General features: G+C 31.9%; 1 protein-coding gene across 4 annotated transcripts; it reads left to right on the top strand.

The window, feature by feature from the left end:
* The first annotated feature begins 5788 nt into the window (after positions 1-5788).
* On the top strand, positions 5789-14582 carry LOC107908427 (putative 3,4-dihydroxy-2-butanone kinase). 4 transcript variants are annotated; one of them, XM_041088633.1, is made up of 20 exons: positions 5789-5993; positions 6652-6725; positions 6808-6871; positions 7506-7618; positions 7725-7772; positions 8108-8179; positions 8296-8385; positions 8492-8665; positions 8861-8944; positions 9921-9976; positions 10627-10757; positions 10834-10926; positions 11183-11247; positions 12058-12201; positions 12293-12336; positions 13106-13189; positions 13274-13347; positions 13426-13529; positions 13610-13705; positions 14197-14582. In XM_041088633.1, exons 1-20 carry the CDS (start codon positions 5954-5956, stop codon positions 14326-14328), a joined length of 1782 nt encoding a protein of 593 aa, XP_040944567.1. In that variant the 5' UTR covers positions 5789-5953; the 3' UTR covers positions 14329-14582. The 4 variants fall into 4 exon arrangements, with proteins under 4 accessions (XP_040944567.1, XP_016691079.1, XP_016691078.1 ...); XM_016835590.2 differs by having other exon boundaries at positions 13417-13529; XM_016835589.2 differs by lacking the exon at positions 5789-5993 and adding an exon at positions 6016-6450.
* Positions 14583-15415: the final 833 nt, after the last annotated feature.

Genomic DNA, 15415 nt, shown 5'->3' with positions numbered 1-15415 from the left:
TAAGTCCCAGACTTAGTCATGACTCTTGAACCAACAACAACCACTGCTTCGAAACATAATTTCATTGTTACAATTCTTATACATATAATTTACTCGTCATTTCAATCGCTGACAACCTCATGCAAAACCTTGCACTTACAATTTACTATTCAAATATCACATATAGGCTTACTCATTCTGAGCTTAGCATGCAAAGTAGAATTACTTACCCTAAGATGGAATAACTACTCATCATTAAAGAACCATAGTTTCCAGATTATCGAGGAAGAGATACATTTAGATTTGAGAAAGGAGTTAGAGAGCACCACTTAAGAAGAAATAAAAGGAAGAAAAAGAACCTCCTCCAGAACCCACCACACTCATATATATAACCCCACCTGTTTAGTGAATCTTTACAAATGTCACACATTTCAGAATTTGCTTCATTAATGGTCTATAGTTTCTGAGAGAAATATAAATAAGTACACTGCCTTCACAATTATTAGGCTAGGCTATCTAGTTGATTTCTAACTAGATTACTTATAGTCTAATTAGCACAATATTCTAAACAAACCAAGGCGTATAATACCTTTGGCGTTAACCCATACCATACTTGTCCTTTATCATTTAACACGAACTTCTCCTTAATATAGCAGAATACCATGAAATGAAATCCCTATTTACATGTGTGGCAGATACTATATGCCCATACGTATACGCCACAATAGAAAATTTGGCGGAATACACTTCGCTAGACAGGCTATTTTACTACTATATGCCAAAACCTTAAACCCACTAGATTTTGGGTGTTACAACTCCCCTTAACAAAATTTCATCCTTGAAATTTCTAACTTTGGAAAGCTACAATATATAACTGTTAACTAAATCTTCGCGCCAGGCGCATACAACTAATTTGGCGAATCATGACTTTTCAGAGTTACGCACTTTGAAAATCCCCAATCAAAATCAATACCATTAGTTTGCTTCATTGGGCAAATTCAGAATTTGGTGGTTATTCGCTAAAATTTAAATGTTACACTTACTCTAGGACAAGTGTCAACATTGTATTGGAGAACCTAAACAATTTCCATGAATTAAACTTCTTGCACAAGTTTGTTTCTATAAAACAGATATACAAACATTTCCTCGGCACTTTTGCTGAATCATTCGAATCCCTAACCTCTTTTTTTGCTCAATCCTTTAGTCTTTATCATCTTCAATCTCATATTTCTTAAAGGTAATCTTTTCTTCTCTTTACTTCCTTTCTTTTTCCCAATTACTTTTGGTGATGTTTAGAAAAAATACTCGAGGTAGAGGTCAAACCAAAGTAGCCAAATCATCACTCCCAGAATTCCCTCCTCTTTCTGTCCCCAAGGTTCTGATGATACTCCCCCAAGCATATCAACTCCCTCGTACGAATGTAATACCACCCAAGATTTAGTAAAATGGGGTAATTACTTAATTTGCTTAAAGTGTACTTAAAACCTTAATTTTTCTGCTTCTTCTTCTTTTTTTTTTTAAAAAAAGAAGTAATTCCCTCGTTATGGAAAATACTTCATTCTTAAGGGTTACTTGAAACCTTACGGGGTATTTAAGAAATTACATGATGTCTGGTTGGGGGGAATGGAATAACACTCCCCCATTATTCATTGAATAGTAAAGTATTCATTTATTTGGTTGAAAGAACGACTCATTCAATGGAATGATCATTATTTTCCTATTCCTTGTCCTCCCGTAATAGTCATTCTTTGGTATCACCAAATAATGGTTATTCCATGCAACCTTAAATAACAAAACAAAATCTTTTAATATGATTTAATATAAAATAATATTTTTAATTTTTAGAAAATATAAAAAAATATTTTAAATATTTTAATATAAAAATGTTTTTAATATACATTTAAATAGTATTCTTTAATATTAAATTGATGTTAAAATCACATTAAAATATTAAAGGGCATATTTATGATTCGTCTATTTTCTTTTTGTTATCACATATTTATTCCTCTCAACTAAATGCATAAATATTATTACAATACTCATTCTATTTCATCCAACCAAACCACTATTATACCTATATAATTTCATTACAACTTTATTTCACTCTGTTAGAATGATTTTTCCATTAGTATAGTAATTCCTTCATTTGGTTCACCGTAAGGTCACATAATGCTATTGCAATTCAATTGGAACAGGGATTCATTGGTAAAGGGCTAGGAATAGGCTATTCAAACTCCACCAAAAATTAAATTATTTTTCCCAAAATATCCTATACAAAATTTAAAAATGGCAAATCTTATTCTTGCCGAAATCATATATCAGAATCAGAGTTAACAATTTTCTTATTTTTTAGAATAAGAGAGAAACACTCTCTAATAGCTTTTGATTAGTGTAAGCCTTGGACCTTCGAATATAAACATGAACATATAAAAAACTAAGATGGCTAGACGAAAAACAAGGTTGAAATCACTAAGTTATTTTGTAGATCTACGTTTTCCGGAAAGATATATGGAAGGAGATTGAGATGATGTAGTGGGTAAACTTTTGAGTTGTTCTGGGTTAGCAAATGGGGTTTTCTGGGTTCCTTCATTTATGAAAAGAAACAGAGTAGATGAAGGAGATCAAACGGCATCCACTTACGGAGAAATAGAGTAGATGAGGGAGTGTGAACGACAAAATAAAAAATAAAAAAAAATGGAGAAATAAGAAGAGGGGAATGAAAAGAACCAAAGTTAACAAGGTAATTTATATTTTATATTTTTTAAGATTCAGTTATTAATATTTTAATATATTATATCATTAAATATAAATTTAAAAACTTGATTGATGGTAATAATTTTGTATTTTATCAAATAATTTATTTAATTATAAGTGAATAATAATATAAATAAAATATTTTTATCTAAGGGTAAAATTGTGATATTTAATCTATTCTTTATTGATTTATTGAATCATTTGATTTAAGTATGTATTCCTACCCAAAGTTATTACATTTGCATTTTAATGAATTAAAATTTTTGAAGAAATCAAAGTAATTTAACCAATTACTTGCACCTCCTATTCTACCATACATATATTTGTTATACTCTGTTGTACCTTAATTCTCATATTCAAGGATAAATATTAGAGGTTATTCAATGATGAACTAAAAAATTTGATATGAGATTATACAAAATTAGCCTGGCTTACCATGTTTGTTCTGTTGTACCATAAATCCATAATAGTAACTCACCCTATCATATCACATAAAAGATTGGTCTACCATTTCTATATTTGCTTTGGTCTATGATCAACATAAATCAATTTTGAGCTCAATTAAAATGGTGGGACATGAAAAGACTACTGTTTTATGATTTAAAACCAAGTGATTTGACCAATGAACCAAACCAAAAGTCATTTTACCCATATAATTAAATGAAAATTACAATATATATATATGGTGCAAATACCCTCATCAAAATTGAAATTATACAAATTGATCCTTTTCAGTTTTGAGAAACAAAGGATATTTTATACTCCTTTTGATTTTAAGAAATATAACCCATTTCCATTTTTATTTTCTTCAAAAATGAAAAACATTAAACAAAACATATTTAATTCAAAATTTTAAAAATGAAAATTAAAATATGTGAAAATTAAAAATTATTATTTTCATTAAAAATCCTTTGTAAATGTGAAAAAGATAAAAAAAAATAAGGGTTTTTAACTTTTTAGATAGTACTGGTTAAGAAAAACCGTAAAAACTTTTTCCTTTTTTTTTCTCTAAGTCATTTGCTTCTTATATTTTGTTTACACGTCTTTTTTTTGGTTTGCGGATATATTTTGTGGGTATAGTTTTTGTCTTCACAAGTTGTGATGGACAAATGACGGGTGCCTGTCGTTCACTAAAACTCCATCGGCCACCAATAGTTTTTCTTGGAAAGTCGATGACTTTCCGTCAACTTCTTAATTTGTTTTTGTTTTGAGAGTATTTTAGAATAATAAATGATTTCATGTATCGATTTAGACCCGTGTTATCTTAAGTTTTATATGGTTTTTGTTTATTTTTTCATTATTTAACAAGTCTTCAGTTTTAGAAGTTTTTGTCTGCTCTTGTAGCACGTTTTTTAGTCTTGCTTATGCATGCAATAGTAATTTTATAAGTGATTTTGGGGATGATTTTATTGTCGTTCTCTCTAATTTGATGAATGCTCGATTCTTTTGTTGATTTTTGCTCGCTACTTTGGACCATCCGGGGCTGATTTTCTTATCGTCATTGAATGAATTAATTTACCTTTCAAAAAAACTTTAAGAAAATGTTTGGAAAATCCCTAATATTAGATTTAGTTGTAATTGCTTATAATTATATAACGGCGATATGTTTGGATAACCATTGTAATTGATGGGTCCCACTAAATTGGGTGTAAGTAGAATACTCCAATTACACTTTCTAATTTTTTGAGGGGAGTGACATTGGACTAATTACTCCGTTAATTACACACAAATTTAATTTTAAAAAAAAATATTTTTATACAAGTTATAAATTTTATAATATAAGTATAATCGTGTATGAGTGTTTGTGATGATTATGGTAAAATAAAATTTAAATTATAAATCTAAAAATAATATATTATAAAAATAATTTGTGCATTTTATAAAATTACTAACATTTATATTATTTAAATACTAAAAAAATTCTAAATTTATGGCTAAAAGTTTATTATAAACAATGTTATAAAGTGTTATAATATATTTATTTATATAAAAATTATGGCTAAGTATGAATAGAAATTATTTATGTGTTCAAACTATATATTATAAAAATAATATACTTATTCATAAAAATGTTAGAGTTTTTTTTTATCATAACTTATTTATAAAAAATAACTTTATAAAGTTATGACAAAAAATATATATTATTTATAAAAATTGTTATGAAAGTTTTGAACAATTTATAAAGTCCTATAATAAGTCTTTCTCCAAATTAAGTTTATATAAGTTTTTATAATTAAACCTACAAACTATTTGGACGGGTAACCAAATATTTTAAGGTCGATGTTAATTATACAAATAGAAAATGTTTTCTTGCACCATATCGTGAGGGTATGATACCATTTGAGAGCTCACAAATTAACTAAATTAACAGCACCACCTTAGTATAGCATAAGAAAAAAAAAAGCAAGGTTGGATCGTATTAGCATGTTGCATATTTCATAATTCCAACCATAGAGGGAATTAAGACGATCCATACTTCGTAAAGTACATGAAAGAATAAGATCTTCAAATTCAGATGGTAATGAACTCGATCAATGATCAATAGATGATTAAATATTAAAAAAAGAATAACTCAACAAGTATACATTACAACAATTAGATAAAATTTCATATGATGCTTATTTTTTTGCTATTTTTATTAGTAATCGTGTTATCAACTACTTTTTTAACTAATAATACATATAATGATTTGATTTTGATTTTTGTTACTTGCTTAGAACCTGTTTTTATCATACATTCAAATTTTTATCATAGTTAATATTTTAAAAAATATAAATTATGTAATTTGTATTGCCAAACATGACATAAAGAATTACGATGTAATTACACTCTGTCAACCAACAACGTCAAAAGAATTACAATTCTTTATAATTACAAATTACTACACAATTACTTTGTGATCAAATAGATCCTAAATGAATTAACTTTGGTTCAAATGTTAAAAAATTCAAAAGAAAAGAAAGATGGGTGTAAATAGGCTGGTGGGCTGAAAAAAAAGAAGCCAACAAATGTAGAGAAAAGAAAAAGGAGGGAGGACATTTTGGTAATTGGAGGCGCAATTTCTTGTCCGGAGAAGTAACAACTGCCCAGGCTTAAGCAAAATGGGGTGTGCTCTGCAATTCTCAAGAGACTCCCCACCAAAAAAAAGTCCAACAAAATTAAACTCTCTCTCTCTCCCATCGGATCCCATATCTGAATTCCCTCAAACAAAACAAAGTTTATGGCTTTTCAAGGGAAGAAACTCATCAACAATCCCGACGGTTTGCTTTTTTTTTTCTCTTCTTCACCATTTCCTCCTCCCCCTATTACTCTAATATCCCCTCTCAATTTTCTTTTCCAACCATAAACCTACAAACTTAATTTTCTGTTCTTTTCTGTTACACACTTCTCTTCCTTTCTCTATCTCTTCATCTTCTTCTTTTTTTCTTTTTGAAGTTCACGATAGTATTTGCCCGCATTTCCTAATTTCATGTTTACTTGCGTTCGTATTGGGAAATTTTGGATTTTTTTATTGTTTTTGTGCTTTGCCCTTTGATTATCGTTTACAAAATGGATGATGCATGTAATTTTTGTATATTACTTGAATAGTAGTGTTTTTTTTTGTTTATTATTTGATTAGTTGTTTTATGTTTCTGTAGTTTCCTTCATTTGGTCTTGAGTAAATGAAAGCTGATAATGAAGCAAGGCTATTTGCTGAAATAGGGAAAACAAACAAGGGTTTAGAAAAGATTCTTACTGTTTCTTTTCCTAGATTTTCTGCGTTAATTACACTGTGTTGGGCTATATCAAGCTATATTTACTCTTTGTTTCTCATTTGCATTACTTTACCATGCTCTTTCCACCAACGATTTGCCAATTCTAGATTTCTGCTTTGTGAAGAAAACCAATTTTGAGGTTCTTTTGTTATGGTGTTGGCAGATGTGGTGACTGAATTTATTGAGGGTCTTGTGGAAACATATCCCGGACTCCAGTACTTGGATGGTTTCCCGGAGGTGATTTTGTTATCCGCTTTGCTTATGTTTAGTCAGTGAATTAGACTTTATAAACACAAACCGATAACTTGTTTGCTTCCAGGTGAAAGTTGTAATTCGTGCTGATGCTTCAGGTGCAACATATGACAAGGTTGCAGTCATATCAGGTTCGAGCCCTACAAAGCTGCTAACACTTGATATCTGTCTTAGTTTGTTCAAATTGAAATTGAAATTCTATACTTTGTTACCTTTAATACCTTTTAAGCTATGGTGATTTCTAGACAGCATTTAAAGCTGCAGTCACCTTTTGGCTTTTTTGTTTCTACTGATTTTTGCAATCAACTAGTTTAGTTTGCCCTTTGTTAGGTAATTTTGGGATCAAACTTGTAGTTTCCCTCAGCATGTATGCTCATTATTCTGACTGTCCAGAACCAATTATGGATTACTTGCAATGCATCATTGGGCATAAACTTTGAGAGCATGAATGATTCTTTTTTTCCTCGTCTCTACACTTCTCATTGAAATTTATTTTCTTTCCATGTAGCTACATATGCTTTACCTGTATGGCTTTTATTTATGTATATGGATATTCCATGTTACATCTTGTTTACTCTTCTACAAGGTTGTATTTAAAAATAAAATAAGTAAAGAAAAGGAATGTGAAAAGGTATACTGGGTTTTTCTGCCTTAGGAAATGATGGTCATTCCAAGTGATATTGGGTCTCTTGGAATCTACGTTGGCTAATAAAATTGTGAAAAATAGTACACTGCTAATTTTATTTAATATAATTTGTGACATAGGAGGTGGAAGTGGGCATGAACCAGCACATGCTGGATTTGTGGGAGAAGGGATGCTGACGGCTTCCATTTGTGGAGATGTTTTTGCTTCTCCTTCTGTTGATTCAATTTTAGCAGTATGCTTTCTGTTTCCCACCTCTTTTTGGTGGTTTAGAAGGAAATGTATCATCCTGCTAATTATCATTGACATCTTCATGTTTGTGCCTGAAATTAATTCATCAGGGCATTCGAGCTGTTACTGGTCCTATGGGATGCCTTCTGATAGTAATGGTATTTCTCTTTCCTAATTAATCAAGTTATAGGTTTATATGACATCAATTGTTGTATTGGGGGATTTAATGCTATCATGATGTGTGCTTTAAACTTTTCAATGCTTTAGAAGATATCTCTGTTTAATTATCTCCAACCCCACCAACCCTGCCTCAATTAAATAAGGAGGTGAACCGGGGTGGAGATGGTGGTGATTGAAAGAGGTAAGTAAAATGAAAAACCCTTAACAAACTCATTAATGTAAAGGTTAGAAGCATGTTTAATCATGAAGCAACGAGCATACTATGGCTAATATTTCTTTGCTCTAATTCATGGTATAACTTGGATTTGGACAGAATTATACTGGTGATCGTTTGAATTTTGGGTTGGCTGCTGAGCAAGCAAGGTCTGAAGGTTATAAAATAGAAGTATGTTTTCATGCTAGACATAATCTCTTGAAAGAACACTTTTATTTCTTTGAATGTCCAAAATTTTGTGAGGGAGAATAAAATCTATATATGCATACGATTCCTTCTCTTTGCAGACGGTAATTGTTGGAGATGATTGTGCATTACCTCCGCTTCTAGGGATTGCTGGACGAAGAGGCTTGGCAGGAACTATTTTTGTTAATAAGGTTCTTTCTCTCTCTCTCTCTCTCTAGCAAAGTAGCCTTTTCCCCCTTACAAATCTTATTTTCACTAAAATTTTGCAATTGATCCTCTTCCCCTTTGTGAATGCAGATTGCTGGGGCTGCAGCTGCAGCTGGCCTTTCTCTTGCTGATGTTGCTGCTGAGGCAAAACGTGCATCTCAGATGGTTGGAACTATGGGCGTAGCATTATCTGTTTGCACGTTGCCTGGTCAGGTTACTTCTGATCGCTTGGGCCCAGGAAAGATGGAACTTGGTCTGGGAATTGTGAGTTACTTTATACCTGTGTTTCTGCAAAACCATATGGAATTAGTTCTCTTTTTACTTTTTTGTTTGATCACTTTTAGACATTAGTTCTATACTCTTAACCTTTGACTCTTGTCTGGCACTGTACTTCTCTTTTTTACCTGATTTGATTCCTACTTCAATACTTATCTTGAGCTAACAATTGTTGTCTTTCAGCATGGGGAACCTGGTGCTGCTGTGGCAGACCTCCAGTCTGTGGACGTGGTGGTTTCTCATGTTCTTAAGCAAATATTATCATCGGTATGTTCTTATTGTGGAGCCAGCCTATCCTTTTTAACCCCCTGCCGTCTTCAAGGAAAACATAATTCGTGCTACATGCATCTCATTCCACCAATGGTTATGGTATCTGATAATGTGTACTATTTTCTTTTGTGAGGAAAGTATCCTTGAATTTTTCTCAAGTATTTCAGTGTGATACTATCATATCTTGTTGTCTGTCTTTTATATTTTTATTTTATTTTAGTTCTGCTTCTACTTTGGGGGTACAAACATAATGTGCCTAGTATCACTAGCAACTATTTAAGTTTTATTTTCGACTGAAATGATATTTCTTTTAGTTCTATTTTGTCTAATTGAGCCTTCCCCTTTCGATTTTGGCTCATTAAGTCCAATTACTAGTGAACCAAGGCTGGCCATTCAATCATGCTGATGTGGTAAATATGGCTTAGATCACCATAGACACCATAGAAGACTGCTAAAGAACCATTCAAGACAATTAGAAACTAAAAGGAAAGAAAAAAAATTGAGATTTCTCTCTGGTTCTTTTCACCATAGCAGCAATACTTATACTTCAAAAGTTATTGCATTTGGGGATTACATTAGGTTCAAATGTTGAAATGTGCTGCTTATGTGGGCCATTGGGCCATTTCTAATATATTTTGAAGAGAACCATGCATCTTTTGAAGATTCAAGGCTGTTGCTATTAATACTTATTAATCAAGATTGTTTTCTGTGGCACATGATCTTTTTGCCTTTTCTATTGTTGTTGACTAAAAAAGGGGCCTTTTAGATTGATAAAATAGCATAACAGATCAATATATAGCCAGTAAATGCTTGATCTTCCATTAATACAATAACCTGCCGTGGATCAGCCTTTTCTGCTTTACTCATCGTATCAACCTAGCAACGCTACCTCTTTTCCTTCCTTTACAATGTATTATTTATCTCAGAACTTTATCATCTTGTTACTTTAAATTTTACTTATGTAATCTTTCAGGAAACTAACTATGTTCCAATTACACGAGGCAATAGAGTGGTACTCATGATTAATGGGTATGTATGTATATTGATTTTCTTTTCTGCTGTTGATTTTTTCCTCTACTTTCCTTTTGGGGGCCAGAGGGTGTTTTCTGATCAGTTTGGTTTTGGGGTTAGCAATGGCCTGGTGCTTATATTTCACATTCTACCTTTTTAGCTAGGAAATAGACGAGACTTTCATAGCAAATAACCATATTACTTGGTGTTGATACAAAATGATGAGAGTAAGAAGAGGTAGAGAAAAAGGATGAGGATTGACGATTATGGCCTTAAGCTAGAAATAACAATACAGTGATTGAAGAGTATGGCTTTAGCCATCTTGTGTTGCTTGGGGGAATTTTCTAACCTTAAAATTAACCTATTTTTAGGAATTTCTTTTGAAAATAAACCAGTTTTTAGGAAAATGAACTTCGTTTCATTTAAGAGGTCAATTTAGGTTCATTTATTTGATTCAAACTTGATAAGAACTTAAACAAAGGGCTCATCACTAAATTTTACGCTTAAGCTTGATGAATGCTTATATTATCTTCCTAATTGAGCTCTGTTTGCCATATTCATACATCCCTTTGCATTTATGTTCTGTGTTTCTTATTATTTGTCCTAGTCTATTCAACATTTTTATACTTTTGTTGTCATCACTATGATAAAGATCTATTGACTTGTAGCTTGGGTGCCACTCCTGTGATGGAACTAATGATTGCAGCTGGAAAAACTGTCCCTAAGTTACAGCTGGAATTTGGACTTGCTGTTGAAAGAGTGTATACAGGGTCATTTATGACCTCTCTTGATATGGCTGGTTAGTTGTTGATATAAAAGTTCTCTTTGTTGCTACTTGCAAGTATTGTTCATTATCTGTACAATGTTTCTTTCAGGATTTTCAATATCTATAATGAAGGCAGATCAAACTCTGTTGCAACGCCTGGATGCTCCCACTAAGGCTCCACATTGGCCTGTTGGTTCTGCTGGTCTGTCATTGTGTTAGAATATTGATACTTCTTGTTAATGTTTCCTCTTTTTCACTTGTCTATAAAATGCATTAGGAAGAAATTTGTGGAATTAGACGTTTTATATTGCATCACATATTGATGATCTAAATTGCATTGTGAACTGAAGAATATACTCTCAACCTCCATATATAACAGTTCACAATTTTATATTGAAAATTTAAATGAAGTTCAAAGGTTATTTTGGGTTCAGTTCAAGCTCCTTGTTTTGTTGTAGGTAATCGTCCACCTGCCAAGATTCCTGTTCCATTGCCACCATCTCGTTCAACAAAGAGTGAGGAGGTAAGTTCAGTAATCAATTACTCTATAGAAGAGTAGGAAAGGACAGGCCATTTGTTATAGGAAAGTAAACTAATTAAAGTTTTCATTTAAAGTAAAACTAACATCTCTTTCATCTAGAACCTAGATATTAGGTTTTTTAGCTGCTATCACTAAATCTTCATTCTTTGATGTTACCATTGATAGATATTGACAACGGCTAACCAAATGCACGATATTATACTTGCTAGATAGGTTATGACAATATAATAGCAGTACTACTACCAACAAAGACTACGTAATGACATTATAATAACCACTCATTGTGTACCAAAAATAAAAAGTTTGTTTGCTTTGTATGTCCTGTTGTTGAATACAAATTGGCCAAATGTGACTGCTTGTCCTTGTCCCAGAATAACAAAAAGAAATATGGATTACACTAAGAAGCTACTAGTGTTAGGCTTGTTTTTTCTTCTTCTTTTTTTTTTTCTTGAAAAGTAAAATAATTTCACAAATAACTGTCAGATGTTTTGTTGTCCATAGAAGGAAAACCAAAATAAAATTAGAAGCATAAAAAAAGGAAAATAACAGAAATATACATTGATTAGATGAAATTCAAGTTGGAACTGGATCCTGTGATTATATTCCTTTTGGTACCTCAATGCATTACATGTGGGTAGTGGGTGGAGGTTGTTAATATCGTTAAATAGACTCTGATGCCTTTATATTTTCTTGAGGACATGACATTATTCATATCCTGTTCGGTATGGGGAAAAAACGGTTTCTTGTTGTGTTTGACTGCTATCTTACTAAATTCATGTTTGTTCCTGGCAGTCATTAAGTCGGCCACTGCAGCTTAGTGAACAGGGCCGCATTCTAGAAGCGGCTATTGAGGCAGCAGTAAATGCAGTAATTGTTATGAGGGACAGTTTGAATGACTGGGATAGCAAAGTTGGTGATGGTGACTGTGGGTCAACAGTAAGTTGTGCACTCGAGCTGTCTGGGTTATCATTTTGCCTTTTGGTTTACAATTTAGTGCATGATATATGTGATTCACCTGCTTTTGCAGATGTACAGCGGTGCAACAGCAATCCTTGATGATATGAAAAAATAGTATTCTCTTTCTCCATTTTTTTTATGTTTCTTTTGTGACTTAATCAAGGGAAATTCTTCTAGCAAAGTAACTGTGGCAATTCTAGGCCAGATTGCCAATATATATACTTATGCAAGCTGTCTGCCTCCATAGTAATTAGGTTTATGTTTGATATCTATAGCTTTCTGATGCAGTTCAGAGGTTTTGATGAGTCATTATCTTTAGACGTGTAGGAAGAGGTATATTTATCTTATTTATAGTGCTTTCCAGTAGTATTGAGTGTAATATTTATTTTAAGACTCCTTCCAATGTGGAGCTTGTCATGGCCCTTGTATAGATCTTTTTCTTGGTCATACAGCCACTTGATTTCACTTTATTATACACTTCTATTATTGTCATTGCATTGCAAGACCAATCCCATAGATGCAGTTGGTTGAGATGCTTCAAAGACTTGAATGCCCATAACACTGCAGAGGATATTTCTGGTAGGAGATTTTTTAATGTATAAAGTTGTAGTCAAATGGGTTGCTGGAGATTGGAGCATGTAACATGATTTCTTTGTTTGTTATCTCCGGTGTAACTAGTTTTTCCTCCATTATCATTTCTGCAGTAGTTGATTTGCAAGTGTAATGTATTGATTGGTGGCTGACAGCTTTAGATACGTAACTTTTAAAATTTTTAATGTGTAAGAATGTTTTTTTTTTTTTTACCTAAGTGATTATCATTACAAACAAATATTTTTGTTATATCATTGGATCTTACCTGATGAATCATTTTCACCTGTCCCAGTTATCCTCTGAATGATGCTGCAGAAACAGTGAATGAAATTGGATCTTCTGTTAGAAGAGTTATGGGAGGAACAAGTGGAGTCCTGTAATTTATTTGCCTGTTCTCTGCTTGATTTATACTTACTGATATAACTAGAAATATATAACTCTTGATATTCTCTTTGAGCAGATATAATATATTTTCTAAGGCAGCATATGCACGGTTGAAAGCTAACTCAGATTCCACTGTCACAGCAAAGCAATGTGAGATGATGCCCTTCATCTGAGACATTTTTTATTTAGACACCTTGTCTCACTGACGCTTTATTTTAGGGGCTGAAGCATTTGAAGCTGCCATTGATGCAGTCAGTAAATATGGTGGGGCTAGTGCTGGTTATCGTACATTACTGGATGCCCTTATTCCTGCATTATCAGTTCTTAAGGAGGTTATATAGATCGACTGCCCTTTTGCTCTTTTTGTTGATGCAGTCCAAGATTTCATACTAATATTTTGTTTTGCAAGCAGAGATTAACTGCTGGTGATGATTCTTCTACTGCTTTTGTTCTTTCATCTGAAGCTGCATTGGCAGGAGCTGAATCAACTAAAGACATGCAGGCTCAGGTTATTTATCATCTTGCCTTCACCTTGTTTGGTGTTTAGAATTTTGATTGCATTTAGCTGTTGTTTCCTTTGGTCGGCTGTCATTGGCAATAAAATTTCATTAAAGTGCTATATCTCAGAGGGATTACTAAAGTAGGAAGCTTTTTCAGATAGCTGCTAATAAACACTAAACATATATTACTTGACGCTGGACAAATGGGATCCTGATGCTTTTGTTGCATCTTTTCAAGATATATACTTTCGCTTCATTGACTCGTAGGCAGGTGAGGTTTTATGGGACGAGTAAGGGTCAGGATTACTGCTACTAAATTAAGTCCAGATTTAGTCTCTTCACTCTTTCTAACATAAACCACAACCCTTGATTTGCAACATAAATATCGATGTTTGAATTAGTCTCTAAACTGCAGTTAAGATAAATACTTGGTGCTTGAATGTATATGTATATGTATATGTAAAAATTTATGTGTTAGTGTGGTGTTGGGATGTTGCAGGCGGGGCGGTCAAGCTATGTGTCTGCGGCAATACTTGCAACAGTTCCAGATCCTGGTGCTATGGCGGCAGCTGCCTGGTATAGGGCAGCTGCTTTGGCTGTGAAGGCTAAATATGAAAAAGCCTCCTCATGAACACCCTTGCTTCCATGTTTCAACAATCAACACTGATATACCTTCTTTTTGTGCTTTGCCGGATGATTTTTGTTTGACTAGTTGGCTTTCCGCTTATGCATTTTCTTATACTTTTTCCTTTTGTTTTTTTGGGGGTGCATGAAGCTGAGAGAGCCATTTTCATCCATACATATACACATCATTGAATTTTATAACTTTTCCCAAATGTAAACCCTGTTTCTAAATAGAGTTAAATTCAAATTTGTCACGGATCATTAATATTGAGTCGTTTGGATTTTATATTTTCTTATCTCTCTTTTAAATCAGATTTTACCTATTAAAATTTATAAAATTTTCATTGCTATTGAGTTATAATATTTTTTCTTAATCGGATATCTAAAATGAAATGTTAAAAATATTAAAAAGGTCTATTTTTGCTTATTTTCAAATAAGATTTTATACTTTTTAGTGTATTTGAGAGCAAAATTTACTCGAAAAAGGTTTCGAATTTTGAGTTATTTGATATTTTTAGTTAACCCAAATAAGTAATTCCAGTTACAATTTCAAGTCGAGTTGAATTTTAAAAATTCAAATTCGAATAATTTAAATAATATATTGGTATAAATATTTTTGGTTTTTGTCAATTTTAAAAATGAGCAAATTGATTTTTTTCAACAAAAAGTAAAAATCAAAATAATTTTTAAATATTTATAAAATAAATTATATTTTAAAAAATGATTTAAAAAATCTAAACAATATATAAAAAACTTAAAATTAAAAAAAAGTCAAATAATAATTTGGGGACTTAAATAATTAATTAATGATTCAAGTTTATCATACTAAAATATTTTATTTTTTCTCTTATTTTGCTTTAAAAGAGTTTTAAATATATGTTTAACATGAAATTAGTTATATTGTAACAAAATTTTAAGTTGACATGTTTAATTTTTCTAATTTTACTCAATTTGATGTTACTTGACTTGAATTTCATTCAACTCAATTAACTCGAAAATTTTTTACTTGATTTGATCGAATGCTCACCCTCTACAAATAAATTTTGGCTTAAGGGTGTAAAAAGTCCTCAAAACTTTTTCAAAAAAAGCAATTA

The sequence above is a fragment of the Gossypium hirsutum genome, chromosome D02, assembly GCF_007990345.1.
Source record: "Gossypium hirsutum isolate 1008001.06 chromosome D02, Gossypium_hirsutum_v2.1, whole genome shotgun sequence".
NCBI classification, from domain to species: Eukaryota; Viridiplantae; Streptophyta; class Magnoliopsida; order Malvales; family Malvaceae; genus Gossypium; species Gossypium hirsutum.
This window is presented reverse-complemented; position numbering and strand designations above follow the sequence as displayed.

Excerpts from the sequence above, each read along its gene's own strand:
- LOC107908427 (XM_016835588.2), top strand. The coding sequence starts at position 6,396 with ATGAAAGCTGATAATGAAGCAAGGCTATTTGCTGAAATAGGGAAAACA. Across the intron at positions 7,619-7,724 it reads CTGTTGATTCAATTTTAGCA|GGCATTCGAGCTGTTACTGG; the intron begins GTATGCTTTCTG and ends TTAATTCATCAG. Across the intron at positions 8,666-8,860 it reads TGGAACTTGGTCTGGGAATT|CATGGGGAACCTGGTGCTGC; the intron begins GTGAGTTACTTT and ends GTTGTCTTTCAG.